Genomic DNA, 12,805 nt, shown 5'->3' with positions numbered 1-12,805 from the left:
GGCTTCGCGTCAGCAGCCGCCGCCGAGCGAGGCCACGGACGCGGCTGGAGGCGCTGAGCTGCGGCCCCGCCCCGCCCGGGAGAGCGGCCCCGCCCCGGCCGGGAGGGCGGCCGCCTGTCCTCCTGGGGGCGCAGGTGTGGGCGGGCCCCGGCGCCGGGAGCCGGTGCGGGGCCGCGGCCGCTCGCCAGCCTCCAGCCCGGAGGCCGGGCCCCGAGGGCCCCGGAGGAGAGTGACGGAGGCCGGAGCAGCCGGGAAGGCCCGAGAGAGGTGGGAAGCACGGGCTTCCAGACCCTGGACGTTTCGGCCCCAAAGCGTCGGTGAACACGTTGCTGGGCACAGATAAAAGCGTCACCAACTTTTTCAACACGGCGGAGACTTTAGCAGGTAGCTGGCACCTAGGGGGAATGCGAAACCCAGGATTTAGCAGGTGGGAGGAGGTCACACTCCCCAGACCCCGAGAAAGAGGGGTCAGCGGGGCGGGAAAATTAGCGGGGAGAGGAGCTTTCAGAAACCAAGGGAATGAAGCGAGGCTTGGGAGTGGGGAGGTTGGTTATCCAGCGCCACCCCACCCCGCCCCCCGCGAAGGCTGGGCCCCGTACTGTCGCATCTTCCAGCTCTTCGTGAGAAAACCTACAGCGTTTTAAATATTGTGGCAGCTGAGTCAAACAGTAAGGAAAAGCCCGACTCTTTGAGAGCCAGGCACAGTGCATCTGTGACAGGGTCTCCAGGCTGCCCATTTGCAGTCTCTGAAACGGAGGGTTTTTTGAAGAGGTCTTGGGACGCCTGCCAGAATGGGGGGGTGGCGCGGGAAGTGAGGACCCAGAAGAGAGGGCTTGGCCGGCTGCAAAGAGGTCACTGGACGCTGGAGCTGAAGCGGCAGCCGAAACTGTAAACTTGAAATGTCTCCATGCCAGCCACAAGTGGTATGATTTTCCTTGGCAACGTTCAGCATCTTAGGAGGAGCTGGCGGGGAGGTGGGTAGTTTGTGGGCGGTTGCAGCAGGGCAGGAAGGTGAGGAACCTGGGTCTAGTCAGAGAGCTGGTTGGAGTGACGCCCATAGGTGGACCCGCTGGAGAAGGCCTGAGTAGAGAAGGCCTAAACTTAACGGGGAAGGGGTGGGCCAGGGTGGAAATGGGGTGGGAGGTTGAGGAGGGGGAGTAGTGGAGATGGGGGTTGTGAAGAGGAATGGGAGTGAGCGTAGATGTCTTGAGGATACTACAGTTCAATTCAGTTCAGTCGCTCAGTTGTGTCCGACTCTTTGCGACCCCATGAATCGCAGCACGCCAGGCCTCGCTGTCCATCACCAACTCCCGGAGTTCACTCAGACTCCCGTCCATCGAGTCCGTGATGCCATCCAGCCATCTCATCCTCTGTCGTCCCCTTCTCCTCCTGCCCCCAATCCCTCCCAGCATCAGAGTCTTTTCCAATGAGCCAGCTCTTCACATGAGGTGGCCAAAGTACTGGAGCTTCAGCTTTAGCATCATTCCTTCCAAAGAAATCCCGGGGTTGATCTCCTTCGGAATGGACTGGTTGGATCTCCTTCCAGTCCAAGGGACCCTCAAGAGTCTTCTCCAACACCACAGTTCAAAAGCATCAATTCTTCGGCGCTCAGCCTTCTTCACAGTCCAACTCTCACATCCATACATGACTACTGGAAAAACCATAGCCTTGACTAGACGGACCTTAGTCGGCAAAGTAATTTTTCTGCTTTTCAATATGCTATCTAGGTTGGTCATAACTTTTCTTCCAAGGAGTAAGCGTCTTTTAATTTCATGGCTGCAGTCACCATCTGCAGTGATTTTGGAGCCCCAAAAAATAAAGTCTGATACTGTTTCCACTGTTTCCCCATCTATTTCCCATGAAGTGATGGGACCAGATGCCATGATCTTAGTTTTCTGAATGTTGAGCTTTAAGCCAACTTTTTCACTCTCCACTTTCACTTTCATCAAGAGGCTCTTTAGCTCCTCTTCACTTTCTGCCATAAGGGTGATGTCATCTGCATATCTGAGGTTATTGATATTTCTCCAGGCAATCTTGATTCCAGCTTGCACTTCTTCCAGCCCAGCGTTTCTCATGATGTAGTCTGCATATAAGTTAAATAAGCAGGGTGACAATATACAGCCTTGACACACTCCTTTTCCTATTTGGAAGCAGTCTGTTGTTCCATGTCCAGTTCTAACTGTTGCTTCCTGACCTGCATACAGATTTCTCAAGAGGGAGGTCAGGTGTTCTGGTATTCCCATTCTCTCAGAATTTTCCACAGTTTCTTGTGATCCACACAGTCGAAGGCTTTGGCATAGTCAATCAAGCAGAAATAGATGTTTTTCTGGAACTCTCTTGCTTTTTTGATGATCCAGCGGATGTTGGCAATCTGATATCTGGTTCCTCTGCCTTTTCTAAAACCAGCTTGAACATCAGGAAGTTCATGGTTCATGTATTGCTGAAGCCTGGCTTGGAGAATTTTGAGCATTACTTTACTAGCATGTGAGATGAGTGCAATTGTGCGGTAGTTTGAGCATTCTTTGGCATTGCCTTTCTTCGGGATTGGAATGAAAACTGACCTTTTCCAGTTCTGTGGCCACGGAGTTTTCCAAATTTGCTGGCATATTGAGTGCAGCGCTTTCACAGCATCATCTTTCAGGATTTGAAACAGCTCCACTGGAATTCCATCACCTCCACTAGCTTTGTTCATAGCGATGCTTTCCAAGGCCTACTTGACTTCACATTCCAGGATGTCTGGCTCTAGATTAGTGATCACATCATCATGATTATCTGGGTCGTGAATATCCTTTTTGTACAGTTCTTCTGTGTATTCTTGCCACCTCTTCTTAATATCTTTTGCTTCTGTTAGGTCCAGACCATTTCTGTCCTTTATCGAGCCCATCTTTGCGTGAAATGTTCCCTTGGTATCTCTAATTTTCTTGAAGAGATCTCTAATCTTTCCCATTCTGTTGTTTTCCTCTATTTCTTTGCATTGATCACTGAAGAAGGCTTTCTTATCTCTTCTTTCTATTCTCTGGAACTCTGCATTCAGATGCTTATATCTTTCCTTTTCTCCTTTGCTTTTTGCCTCTCTTCTTTTCACAGCTATTTGTAAGGCCTCCCCAGACAGCCATTTTGCTTTTTTGCATTTCTTTTCCAAGGGGATGGTCTTCATCCCTGTCTCCTGTACAATGTCATGAACCTAAGTCCATAGTTCATCAGGCACTCTATCAGATCTAGGCCCTTAAATCTATTTCTCACTTCCACTGTATAATCATAAGGGATTTGATTTAGGTCATACCTGAATAGTCTAGCGGTTTTCCCTACTTTCTTCCATTTGAGTCTGAATTTGGCAATAAGGAGTTCATGATCTTAACCACAGTCAGCTCCCGGTCTTGTTTTTGCTGACTGTATAGAGCTTCTCCATCTTTGGCTGCAAAGAATATAATCAATCTGATTTCAGTGTTGACCATCTGGTGATGTCCATGTGTAGAGTCTTCTCTTGTGTTGTTGGAAGAGGGTGTTTGCTATGACCAGTGCATTTTCTTGGCAAAACTCTATTAGTCTTTGCCCTGCTTCATTCCGCATTCCAAGGCCAAATTTGCCTGTTACTCCAGGTGTTTCTTGACTTCCTACTTTTGCATTCCAGTCCCCTAGAATGAAAAGGACATCTTTTTTTGGGTGTTAGTTCTAAAAGGTCTTGTAGGTCTTCATAGAACCATTCAACTTCAGCTCTTCAGCATTACTGGTTGAGGCATAGACTTGGATAACCGTGATATTGAATGATTTGCCTTGGAGACGAACAGAGATCATTTTGTCGTTTTTGAGATTGCATCCAAGTACTGCATTTGGACTCTTTTGTTGACCATGATGGCTACTCCGTTTCTTCTGAGGGATTCCTGCCCGCAGTAGTAGATGTAATGGTCATCTGAGTTAAACTCACCCATTCCAGTCCATTTTAGTTCGCTGATTCCTAGAATGTTGACGTTCACCCTTGCCATCTCTTGTTTGACCACTTCCAATTTGCCTTGATTCATGGACCTAACATTCCAGGTTCTTTTGCAATATTGTTCTTTACAGCATCGGATCTTGCTTCTATCACCAGTCACATCCACAGATGGGTGTTGTTTTTGCTTTGGCTCCATCCCTTCATTCTTCCTGGAGTTATTTCTCCACTGATCTCCAGTAGCATATTGGGCACCTAATGACCTGGGGAGTTCCTCTTTTGGTATCCTATCATGTTCCCTTTTCATACTGTTCATGGGGTTCTCAAGGCAAGAATACTGAAGTGGCTTGCCATTCCCTTCTCCAGTGGACCACACATGTCAGACCTCTCCACCCTGACCTGCCCGTCTTAGGTTGCCCCACGGGCATGGCTTGGTTTCACTGAGTTAGACAAGCTTGTGGTCCTAGTGTGATTAGATTGACTAGTTTTCTGTGATTATGGTTTCAGTGTGTCTGCCCTCTGATGCCCTCTTGCAACACCTACCATCTTACTTGGGTTTCTCTTACCTTGGGCGTGGGGTATCTCTTCACAGCTGCTCCAGCAAAGTGCAGCTGCTGCTCCTTACCTTGGATGAAGGGTATCTCCTCACTGCCGCCCTTCCTGACCTTCAACGTGGGATAGCTCCTCTAGACCCTCCTGCGCCAGCGCAGCCACCGCTCTTTGGAGGTGGGTTGATCTTCCCGGCCACCGCCCCTGGCCTCGGGCGCGGCGTGGCTCGTCCTGGCCGCCGTCCTTGGCCCCGGACACGGGGTGGCTCCTCCAGACCGTTGCCCCTGACCTCGGATGCTCCACACCTGGCTGAAAATTCACTCAAAAGAAAACAAAACAACCCTTCCTCTGTGACAGCCTAGAGGGGTGGGAGGGAGGCTCAAGAGGGAGGGGACACGAGTGTGCCTGTGGGCGATTCATGTGGACATATGGCAGAAAGCAACACAGTACTGTAATTATCCTCCAAATAAAGATCAAATACAGGTTCAGAACCCCCAAATACAACATTGTAAATCAGCTAGACTCCAGTAAACATTTTAGTGAAAAGATTCCAACTGGGAATGAGTTCCCCCATGACTATCCTGGTGAATTTCCCATGTCTTCTTGAGGCCATTCCTCTTTGAACTGCCGTGTTCGGGCAGGTGTACCTTCGTATGGAGCCCTGAGGAGCAAATGAGGCGCGCTGGGAGAAGGCCTAGTAGTGCCTTGTACGCCGCAGGTGCTCGGCAGCCTCGAGCTGGCCCCATCGTGGCGCCTCGGGAGCCTCCTTGGAGCTCGCACAGTTTCTGAATGGGGCCCTGCGTGGCTCCCACAGTGGCACTGGGGGCTGAGTGGGCTCAGGAGCCTCCTTGGAGCTCGCACGGTTTCTGAATGGGGCCCTGTGGGGCTCCCACAGTGGCACTGGGGGCTGAGTGCGGGTGTTCCCCGCTCCTTTGCTTGTCCCCGTGGAAACACCCGCTTCCACCAGAGCAGCCCTGCTTTTGTCTGTTGTGCTTATCTGAATCTCCTAGATTGTTGTTCGGTTGCTCAGTTGTGTCCAACTCTTCGACCCCGTGGACTGCAGCACACCAGGCCTTCTGCCTGCACCATCTCCGGAGCTCGCTCAAACTCCTGTCCATTGAGCCGGTGATGCCATCCGACCATCTCATCCTCTGTTGTCCCCTTCTCCTCTTGACCTCAATCTTTCCCAGCATCAGGGTCTTTTCCAGTGAGTCAGCTCTTTGAATCAGGTGGCCAAGTATTGGACCTTCAGCTTCAGTATCAGTCCTTCCAATGAATATTGAGGGTTGATTTCTTTTAGGATTGAGTGACTTGATCTCCTTGCAGTCCAAGGGACTCTCAAGAGTCTTCAACACCACAGTTCGAAAGCATCAATTCTTCGGCACTCAGCCTTCTTTATGATCCAACTCTCACGTCCGTACATGGCTGCTGGAAAAACCATAGCTCAGAGATAATTGACTTGATTGAATACAAAGTTCTTTGGCAAAAAATAAAAGTGTGGCACGCAGTACTAGCACAAAAGCAAACGGCTTTTCCTCCGATGAGTCACTTATTTACTCAACGGACATGTGCCTGTAGAGGTGGAGCGGCTGGGCTGGGAGCTGGGGCTTCCAGTTCAGAGGAACCCGGACCTGCCCTTGGGGAGCTCACAGGCAGCGCGGCGGAGGGTCCTGCCAGGACGCCTGCCCCGTGGGTGCCCAGTGTGATGGGTGCGTGTCCCGCATCTCCGGGGCCACGTGGCTGAGATTGCCCGGGATTGTCAGGGTCTGAGGGTGCAGAGAAGAGGGGCGTTTGGACTGAGTCTGGGAAAACGAGCATGTGGCATGTGAGAAGCCAGCGGTGGGCGACCAGTCAGGCGGAGGGAGGAGCGGCTCGTACGAGCTGCGGAGCTGGAAGCATAAGGGTGTGTGGAAGCAGAGGCAGGGGTCAGGGCCGCAGGGCCAGCCGCGGAAGGCGCGGGCTGCTGCAGGCTCCTGAGAAGGGGGCGCCACCATCAGAACTGGGGCTAGGCGTTTGGCCCTGGCGTCCACGTAGAGAGCAGATGTGGCTGGGGGGAAGCTGGGGATGGGCATCCATCGGAGGTCAGCCTGGAGAGAGGCAGACACCCCTTCAGTGGGCCCTCAGGACATGGACGGGGCGGGTGTTGGGAAGATCTGACCCCCGGGTTCTGGCTGGGGCTCCGGGCTGGAGGGGTGCCACCCACCAAGCCCAGGAGGCAGACGGGTGCTCTCTCCCAGCAAGACCCCAGCCCCAGCATCCTCCGGGGCCGGACTCCCGCCCCCCTTCCAGAATGGCTCCCCTTCATGTCCTCGCCCATCTTTCCGGCGCCCTGAACCCTTAGAGTCTGGATGCCAGCGTCTCCCTTGCATGTGTTTCTGGGAAGTCTCTGGCTTATCTCTGGCTCATCCAGGACCGTCTTCGAGGGCAAGGTTGTGTCCTTGGTTCCATCTCCTTTGGGCTCTGGCTCCTACTTGGTGCTTGACCTGCTGACGTGACAGCGTCTCTCGTTTTCTTTCCAGAATCCGAGAGCAGCTGTGTGTGTCCCAGACAGATCCAGCCACTGGGATGACTGGCCCCTCCGTGGAGATCCCCCCGGCGGCCAAGCTGGGTGAGGCTTTCGTGTTTGCCGGCGGGCTGGACATGCAGACAGACCTGTTCGCGGAGGAAGACCTGGGGGCCCCTTTTCTTCAGGGGAGGGCTCTGGAGCAGATGGCCGTCATCTACAAGGAGATCCCTCTCAGGGAGCAAGGCGGGGAGCAGGACGATTACCGGGGGGACTTCGATCTGTGCTCCAGCCCCGTTCCGCCTCAGAGCATCCCCTCGGGAGACAGGGCCCAGGACGACGAGCCGTTCGGCCCAACCTTCCTCCAGAAATCAGACCTGACTACGTACCGGATCACCGGCAGCGCGGAAGCCGCCGATCCACCCGCTGGGGAGGCGGTGGGCAGGGGGGACTCGGGCTCGGAGGGGCCGCCCGGGACCGCGCAGCCGGCCAAGCCCTACGCGTGTCGGGAGTGCGGCAAGGCCTTCGGCCAGAGCTCACACCTGCTCCGGCACCTGGTGATTCACACCGGAGAGAAGCCGTACGAGTGCGGCGAGTGCGGCAAGGCCTTCAGCCAGAGCTCGCACCTGCTCCGGCACCAGGCCATCCACACCGGCGAGAAGCCGTACGAGTGCGGCGAGTGCGGCAAGGCCTTCCGCCAGAGCTCGGCGCTGGCGCAGCACGGGAAGACGCACAGCGGAAGGCGGCCGTACGCCTGCCGCGAGTGCGGCAAGGACTTCAGCCGCAGCTCCAGCCTCCGCAAGCACGAGCGCATCCACACCGGGGAGAAGCCCTACGCGTGCCAGGAGTGCGGCAAGGCCTTCAACCAGAGCTCGGGCCTGAGCCAGCACCGCAAGACCCACTCGCTGCAGAGGCCGCACGCCTGCGAGGACTGCGGCAAGGCCTTCAGCCACCGCTCGCACCTGCTGCGGCACCAGCGCGTCCACACGGGCAAGAAGCCGTACGCCTGCGAGGACTGCGGCAAGGCCTTCAGCCAGAGCTCCAACCTCATCGAGCACCGCAAGACGCACACGGGCGAGAAACCCTACCGCTGCCACAGGTGCGGCAAGGCCTTCAGCCAGAGCTCGTCGCTCATCGAGCACCAGCGCATCCACACGGGCGAGAAGCCCTACGAGTGCGGCCAGTGCGGCAAGGCCTTCTGCCACAGCTCGGCGCTCATCCAGCACCAGCGCATCCACACGGGCCGCAAGCCCTGCGGCTGCAACGAGTGCGGCAAGGCCTTCCGCCACCGCGCGGCGCTCATCGAGCACTACAAGACGCACACGCGCGAGCGGCCGTACGAGTGCGGCCGCTGCGGCAAGGCCTTCCGCGGCAGCTCGCACCTCCTCCGCCACCAGAAGGTCCACGGGGCCGACCAGCTCTAGGGGCCCGCCCGGGCCGAGGGCACGCCGGCCCTGGCGCCCCTGGCCCAGCGGGTGGACTTGGGGGCCAGCCGGACGGCCGGATCCCGGCGCCAGGGCGGAGCTGGCTCTCGGCCGGCCATCTCGTCCTCTGCTGTGACCCGGGGGGGTTTGGTTTTGCCCTTCCTTCGCTTTTTCTAAAATGCAGATGAATACACGTCAGAGGGAGAAAGTGGGGTTAAGCCCCCGGGAAACATCCGGCGAGCTCTAACCTCAGGCACTTGCAGAAGTGAAGCGGGCGCAGCCCAAACAGCCCAGGGAAGACGAGTCCGAAGCCGAGGGCTGCCCTGACCACTGCAGGGCCGCTCGGCGGCAGGGCGGAGGGGGTGCAGGAGGGCTCGTCCTGGGCTTGGGGTGGCGGCCGAGGCCCCAGCGCCTCTCAGCCCTTGGCCCGGGTCGGCTGAGGGCGGGCCTGGCTGTGGGCCCTCCAGCGGAGGTGGAGGCGCCCCTGGGCTCAGCCAGGCACAGGACCCTGCCACCAGGAGCGCCCTCCACCAGACCCGAGTCCGGGCTGGGGCGTCAGCGGGGCCTCTGTTCTGCGGGCTGGGCAGCCTGCTCTCTGTCCTCTGGAAATGAAGGGGTTCTGGTCTAAAGGGCTGGGTTCAGCGTCCAGCTCTGGCTCCTCCTGCCTTGGTGTCCTGGAGGAGGCCCCAAGGTTCCGTTTCCCTCTCCGGGAGGTGGGGATGTTGGGAATGCCACATTCCCCTGGGGGTGGGTGTGTGCAAGGCTCCCATGCAGACTAGGACGGGGCATTCTCGAGCTTTGGCAACTGGCAACTGAGGACGGAGACCCAGGGTGACCCCCGGCCCCCCTGCTTCTTTCCTCGCCCCCCAGCAGGGAGACACAGGCCTGACTGGTTTCCAAGATGGCAGGGCCCCTCCTCCTCTAGCTTGTGCCCTGGGTGTGGTGCCTGGGGCTATAGCGCCCAGCACAGCGACCCTTTCCGGTTTCCCAGGCCAGTTCAGCTGGGCATCCCCAGGGCGGGGCTCTGAGGGTGCCGTGTTTCCAGAGCTCCCCCTCCTCCCACCTGTAGCAGGTGGGAGGCCAGCTCCCAGGCAGCCCCCTGGTATCGCCCAGGTGCAGGCCTGCCTCCTCTGACCCAGCGGGGCTTGAAGGTGGCCATCCCAGTTCAGTCCCCTGGCCCCGGCCCAGGAATGGGCTTGGGCAGGGCCGCATCTGGCTGCCCCAGAAGCGTCTGTCTGCAGCCTGCGGGAGTGGGCGGCGGTTTCTGGTACTGGCCCTCGCAGGCCCCCTTAGCACCACTGGGGGAAGAGGTGGGCTGAGCTGTTTTTGAAGTTTTGCACGTCTGCGGCTGCAGTCCCAGGAGCCCATCAGGGTCACGCTGGTTATTTCAGTGGATAGGGCTCAGCTCAGCAGCTAGGATGGTCCTGAATATAAATGGGAAAGCCAGAGCTGTTCCTCCATCAGCGGGCTTGGCAGCCGGGGGCGTTGAAAGGACAGGTCTGCTGGTCTGGGGAGACCGGCTCTGTGCAGCCCCTCTGCTGTCTGTGGGCACTAAACCAGCCCCTGTGTGTGCCCGTCTGGGTGGCAGCCCGCCTGGAGGACCGCCTGCCACTTGGGAGAGTCGAGAGAATGCTGACACCCCTGCTCGGTGCAGGGGGATGGGGCCCCCCAAGATCTACCTCCTTGCCCCGCCCCCGGCACCCCATTCGGCCTCAGCCTTGGCCAGGACTGTCCTTACTGGGCAGGGCAGTCATCCACTTCCAACCTTTGCCGTCTCCTCCGCGCGCGCTGTGCTCCCAGCCAAATTGTTTTATTTTTTTCCAAGCATCACTTTGCACACGTCACCACTCTCCTTAAAACCACCCTTCTGGGGTCTCCTGCACGTAAACCCCCCGTTTCAGCCAACCTGGGTTACCCCCAACCCCAGCAAGCCTCCTGAGCCCCCGCCATTCCCTCCCATCGGCCTCAGCTATTTCCTGCTCGCCTCACGTTTCTAAACGTGCACTCTCTTTCTCCCCCACCCCCGCCTCCTTCCTTTTCTGATGATTTATGTAACACGGGGGGTTAGACTCCTTTCCTGAAGGGTTGACAGGCTCGCACAAAACTGGTCAGACCAGGCAAGCACTTTTTTTCAGAAGTGTGAGCAGAACCCCGTTCTTCAGTTCACGTTCTTTCCCTGTTTCCTTATGTGTTTTTAAATTCTTTTACTGAGGCTCTCAGACAGCGAGATGCTATAAGAGGCCATCTTGGCAGTATCTGAATCGTCCTTGAGTTTCGTTGTTGGATTTTATTTCATTGTCTTATGTTTTTTCCTTCTTTTAGCGGACGTTGTTGACTGTTGGAAAGCTCCAGTTTTTGGTTCTGTTTACTAATCGAATTGTTTTGTCAAAGTACACGTATTCTGCTCTTTTCTTTATCTTTTTTGTTACTTAATGCTTTACATTTCTAAGATTAATTATTTAGGTAATTAATAATTTTTAATATTTCTAGTAAACGTGGGTGCTTTGATCTATGTTTTCTTGTAGTTAGAGCCTTTTCTGCTCTATAATGTTACATGTTTGTTTGTTTTTTGCTCTTGGGAATTTCCGTTTGACCCCATTATTATTATTTTAATTAGTATTTTTAAATTAACCCTAATCCCAGTGATGGCTGCTTAAGACATTGCTGTTACTTCTTGTTGTTTGTGGTGGTGTCAGTATTTCTAAGTGTCCGTAGAAATTCTCTGAGCCTGAACATATTGTCAGTTTTCATACAGCACTTGTGTACCCTCAGGAAATGTGTTTTTACTTCGTTAGTTCAGGTCGTTGCATCAATCTTTATGTTATTTTGCTCCAGTCCGCACTTGCTCAAAGCTGTCTTTCCTGCAGGGTCTGAGGACGCCTGGCAGCCTGTGAGCGTGCCGGGGTTCGGGGGCTGTGGGCCCGGGGACCGAGCAAAGCCGAGTGGGTATGTGCAGGGATGGGCTATTCTGGGAGGAAGCCTGTAGCCCCTGAAGCGCCTTGTGACCCCACAGTGGTTAAGAGCGCTCATTTCCTGGTCCAGTCGAAGTCTGGCTTTGTGCGGTTTTTCTTCACGTATTTCTGCTTTGCCTCAGTTTCTATTCTGTGCGTGCTGCTTACGCTGTTAGTCATGCCGCTGCCTTGATGGACAGGGTGCACACGATCAAGTAATTACCGTATTTGGAGCAGATGTCTGTTCAGCAGAGATGAACTGAAAACCGGTGCCTTTGCACGCCCTCTTTGCCTCTTAATGCTTCTAGCTTCAACTTCTCTTTTCCAAACATCATAACGGAAACCCCTTGCTTTTTTTAAAAATTTGCATCTGCACGAGAGTTTATTTAGCTTGGCATTTTATTTTTAAAATTTGTGTATATATTTTTGCTATATGTCTGTAACTTATAAACAGCAAATTATTGGAGTTTGCTTTCTGACTCTTTCTGTAATTCTTACATAAGAAGTTCTATTAGTAACATGACTGTTTAGAGTGAGGCATGATTTATTTCCAGCTTAGTATTGCATTGGCGCGGTTAACCCCCAAAGCTCATGCTCATCCCCGCCCCATCTCTGTGAGTTATTGTCCGAGTGTGGAGCGTCCCGTCTAGGCCGCCGAGAGATCCACCATCGGGCACACCTGCCCCTCCTCCTGGTCTGGTCAGTGCCGGGCTCTGTCCTGAGTCCACTCCTGACGTCACAGGCTGGTGCTTCAGCGACCTCGGCTGTGACACGGAGGCTGTGATGGCGCTGCCCAGCCCTGTGGGGCTTGGAGGACTAAAGAGTGCACACCTGCCCGGCAGCCTGAGGGCACAGATGACTCTCACACCGACAGCGTTTGAAACATTGCTTTCATTTTCTACCCTAGTTCCCACAGATCATTCAACATAACCTAGAGTGTCATGTGGTGCTTTATTACACTCTAGAAAAGTTTCAGCAAATACCACGGGATGCAGCAAAGAGCTAGACGTCGCAGATCAGGCCCCTGCGCGAGGGGGCCCTCTCCCACCTCCTGTCTGTCCCAGGGTGGTCCCCTTGTCCGCCCCTCTCCCCTGGCCCTCCTGTGGCGGGGGCCGGCCACCGTCGCAGCTACAGAGGCTCGAGAAGGGGGCCGGCCTGGCCGCTCCTGTGGCAGGAGGGAAGCGAGGGCAGTTTACTTCGCGTGCAGTAGTCTCGGATCAGCTCAGCCGGCCACCGCAGGGTCGGGGGGACAGTTCAGTGGGAGGCAGGAGCCCCCACTAGAGCTGCCGGGACTTCTCAGAGGCGGCAAGGGGGTTCAGTCACCTCGGCCCAGGTGGAAACCAAACGGCCTCTTGCGCAGCTCCTGGGCCCACGCGGAGGCTCCCCAGGGTCACGGGTGTCTGGATGTGTGCGCCATGGACATGCACCACCTTTGGGGGGTGAGAGGAGG

The 12,805-nt window shown here is 55.5% G+C and overlaps 1 protein-coding gene across 1 annotated transcript; it reads left to right on the top strand.

Moving 5' to 3' along the window:
* The first annotated feature begins 34 nt into the window (after positions 1-34).
* ZNF70 (zinc finger protein 70) lies at positions 35-11,821 on the top strand. The gene is made up of 2 exons (XM_069556971.2): positions 35-384; positions 6,997-11,821. The coding sequence occupies exon 2, from the start codon at positions 7,043-7,045 to the stop codon at positions 8,402-8,404; it is 1,362 nt and encodes a 453-aa protein (XP_069413072.1). The 5' UTR covers positions 35-384; positions 6,997-7,042; the 3' UTR covers positions 8,405-11,821.
* The last annotated feature ends 984 nt before the right edge of the window (positions 11,822-12,805 follow it).

The sequence above is a fragment of the Ovis canadensis genome, chromosome 17, assembly GCF_042477335.2.
Source record: "Ovis canadensis isolate MfBH-ARS-UI-01 breed Bighorn chromosome 17, ARS-UI_OviCan_v2, whole genome shotgun sequence".
Classification (NCBI taxonomy): domain Eukaryota; kingdom Metazoa; phylum Chordata; class Mammalia; order Artiodactyla; family Bovidae; genus Ovis; species Ovis canadensis.
The sequence above is the reverse complement of the archived record's forward strand: the minus strand, read 5'-3'. Positions and strand labels throughout refer to the sequence as shown.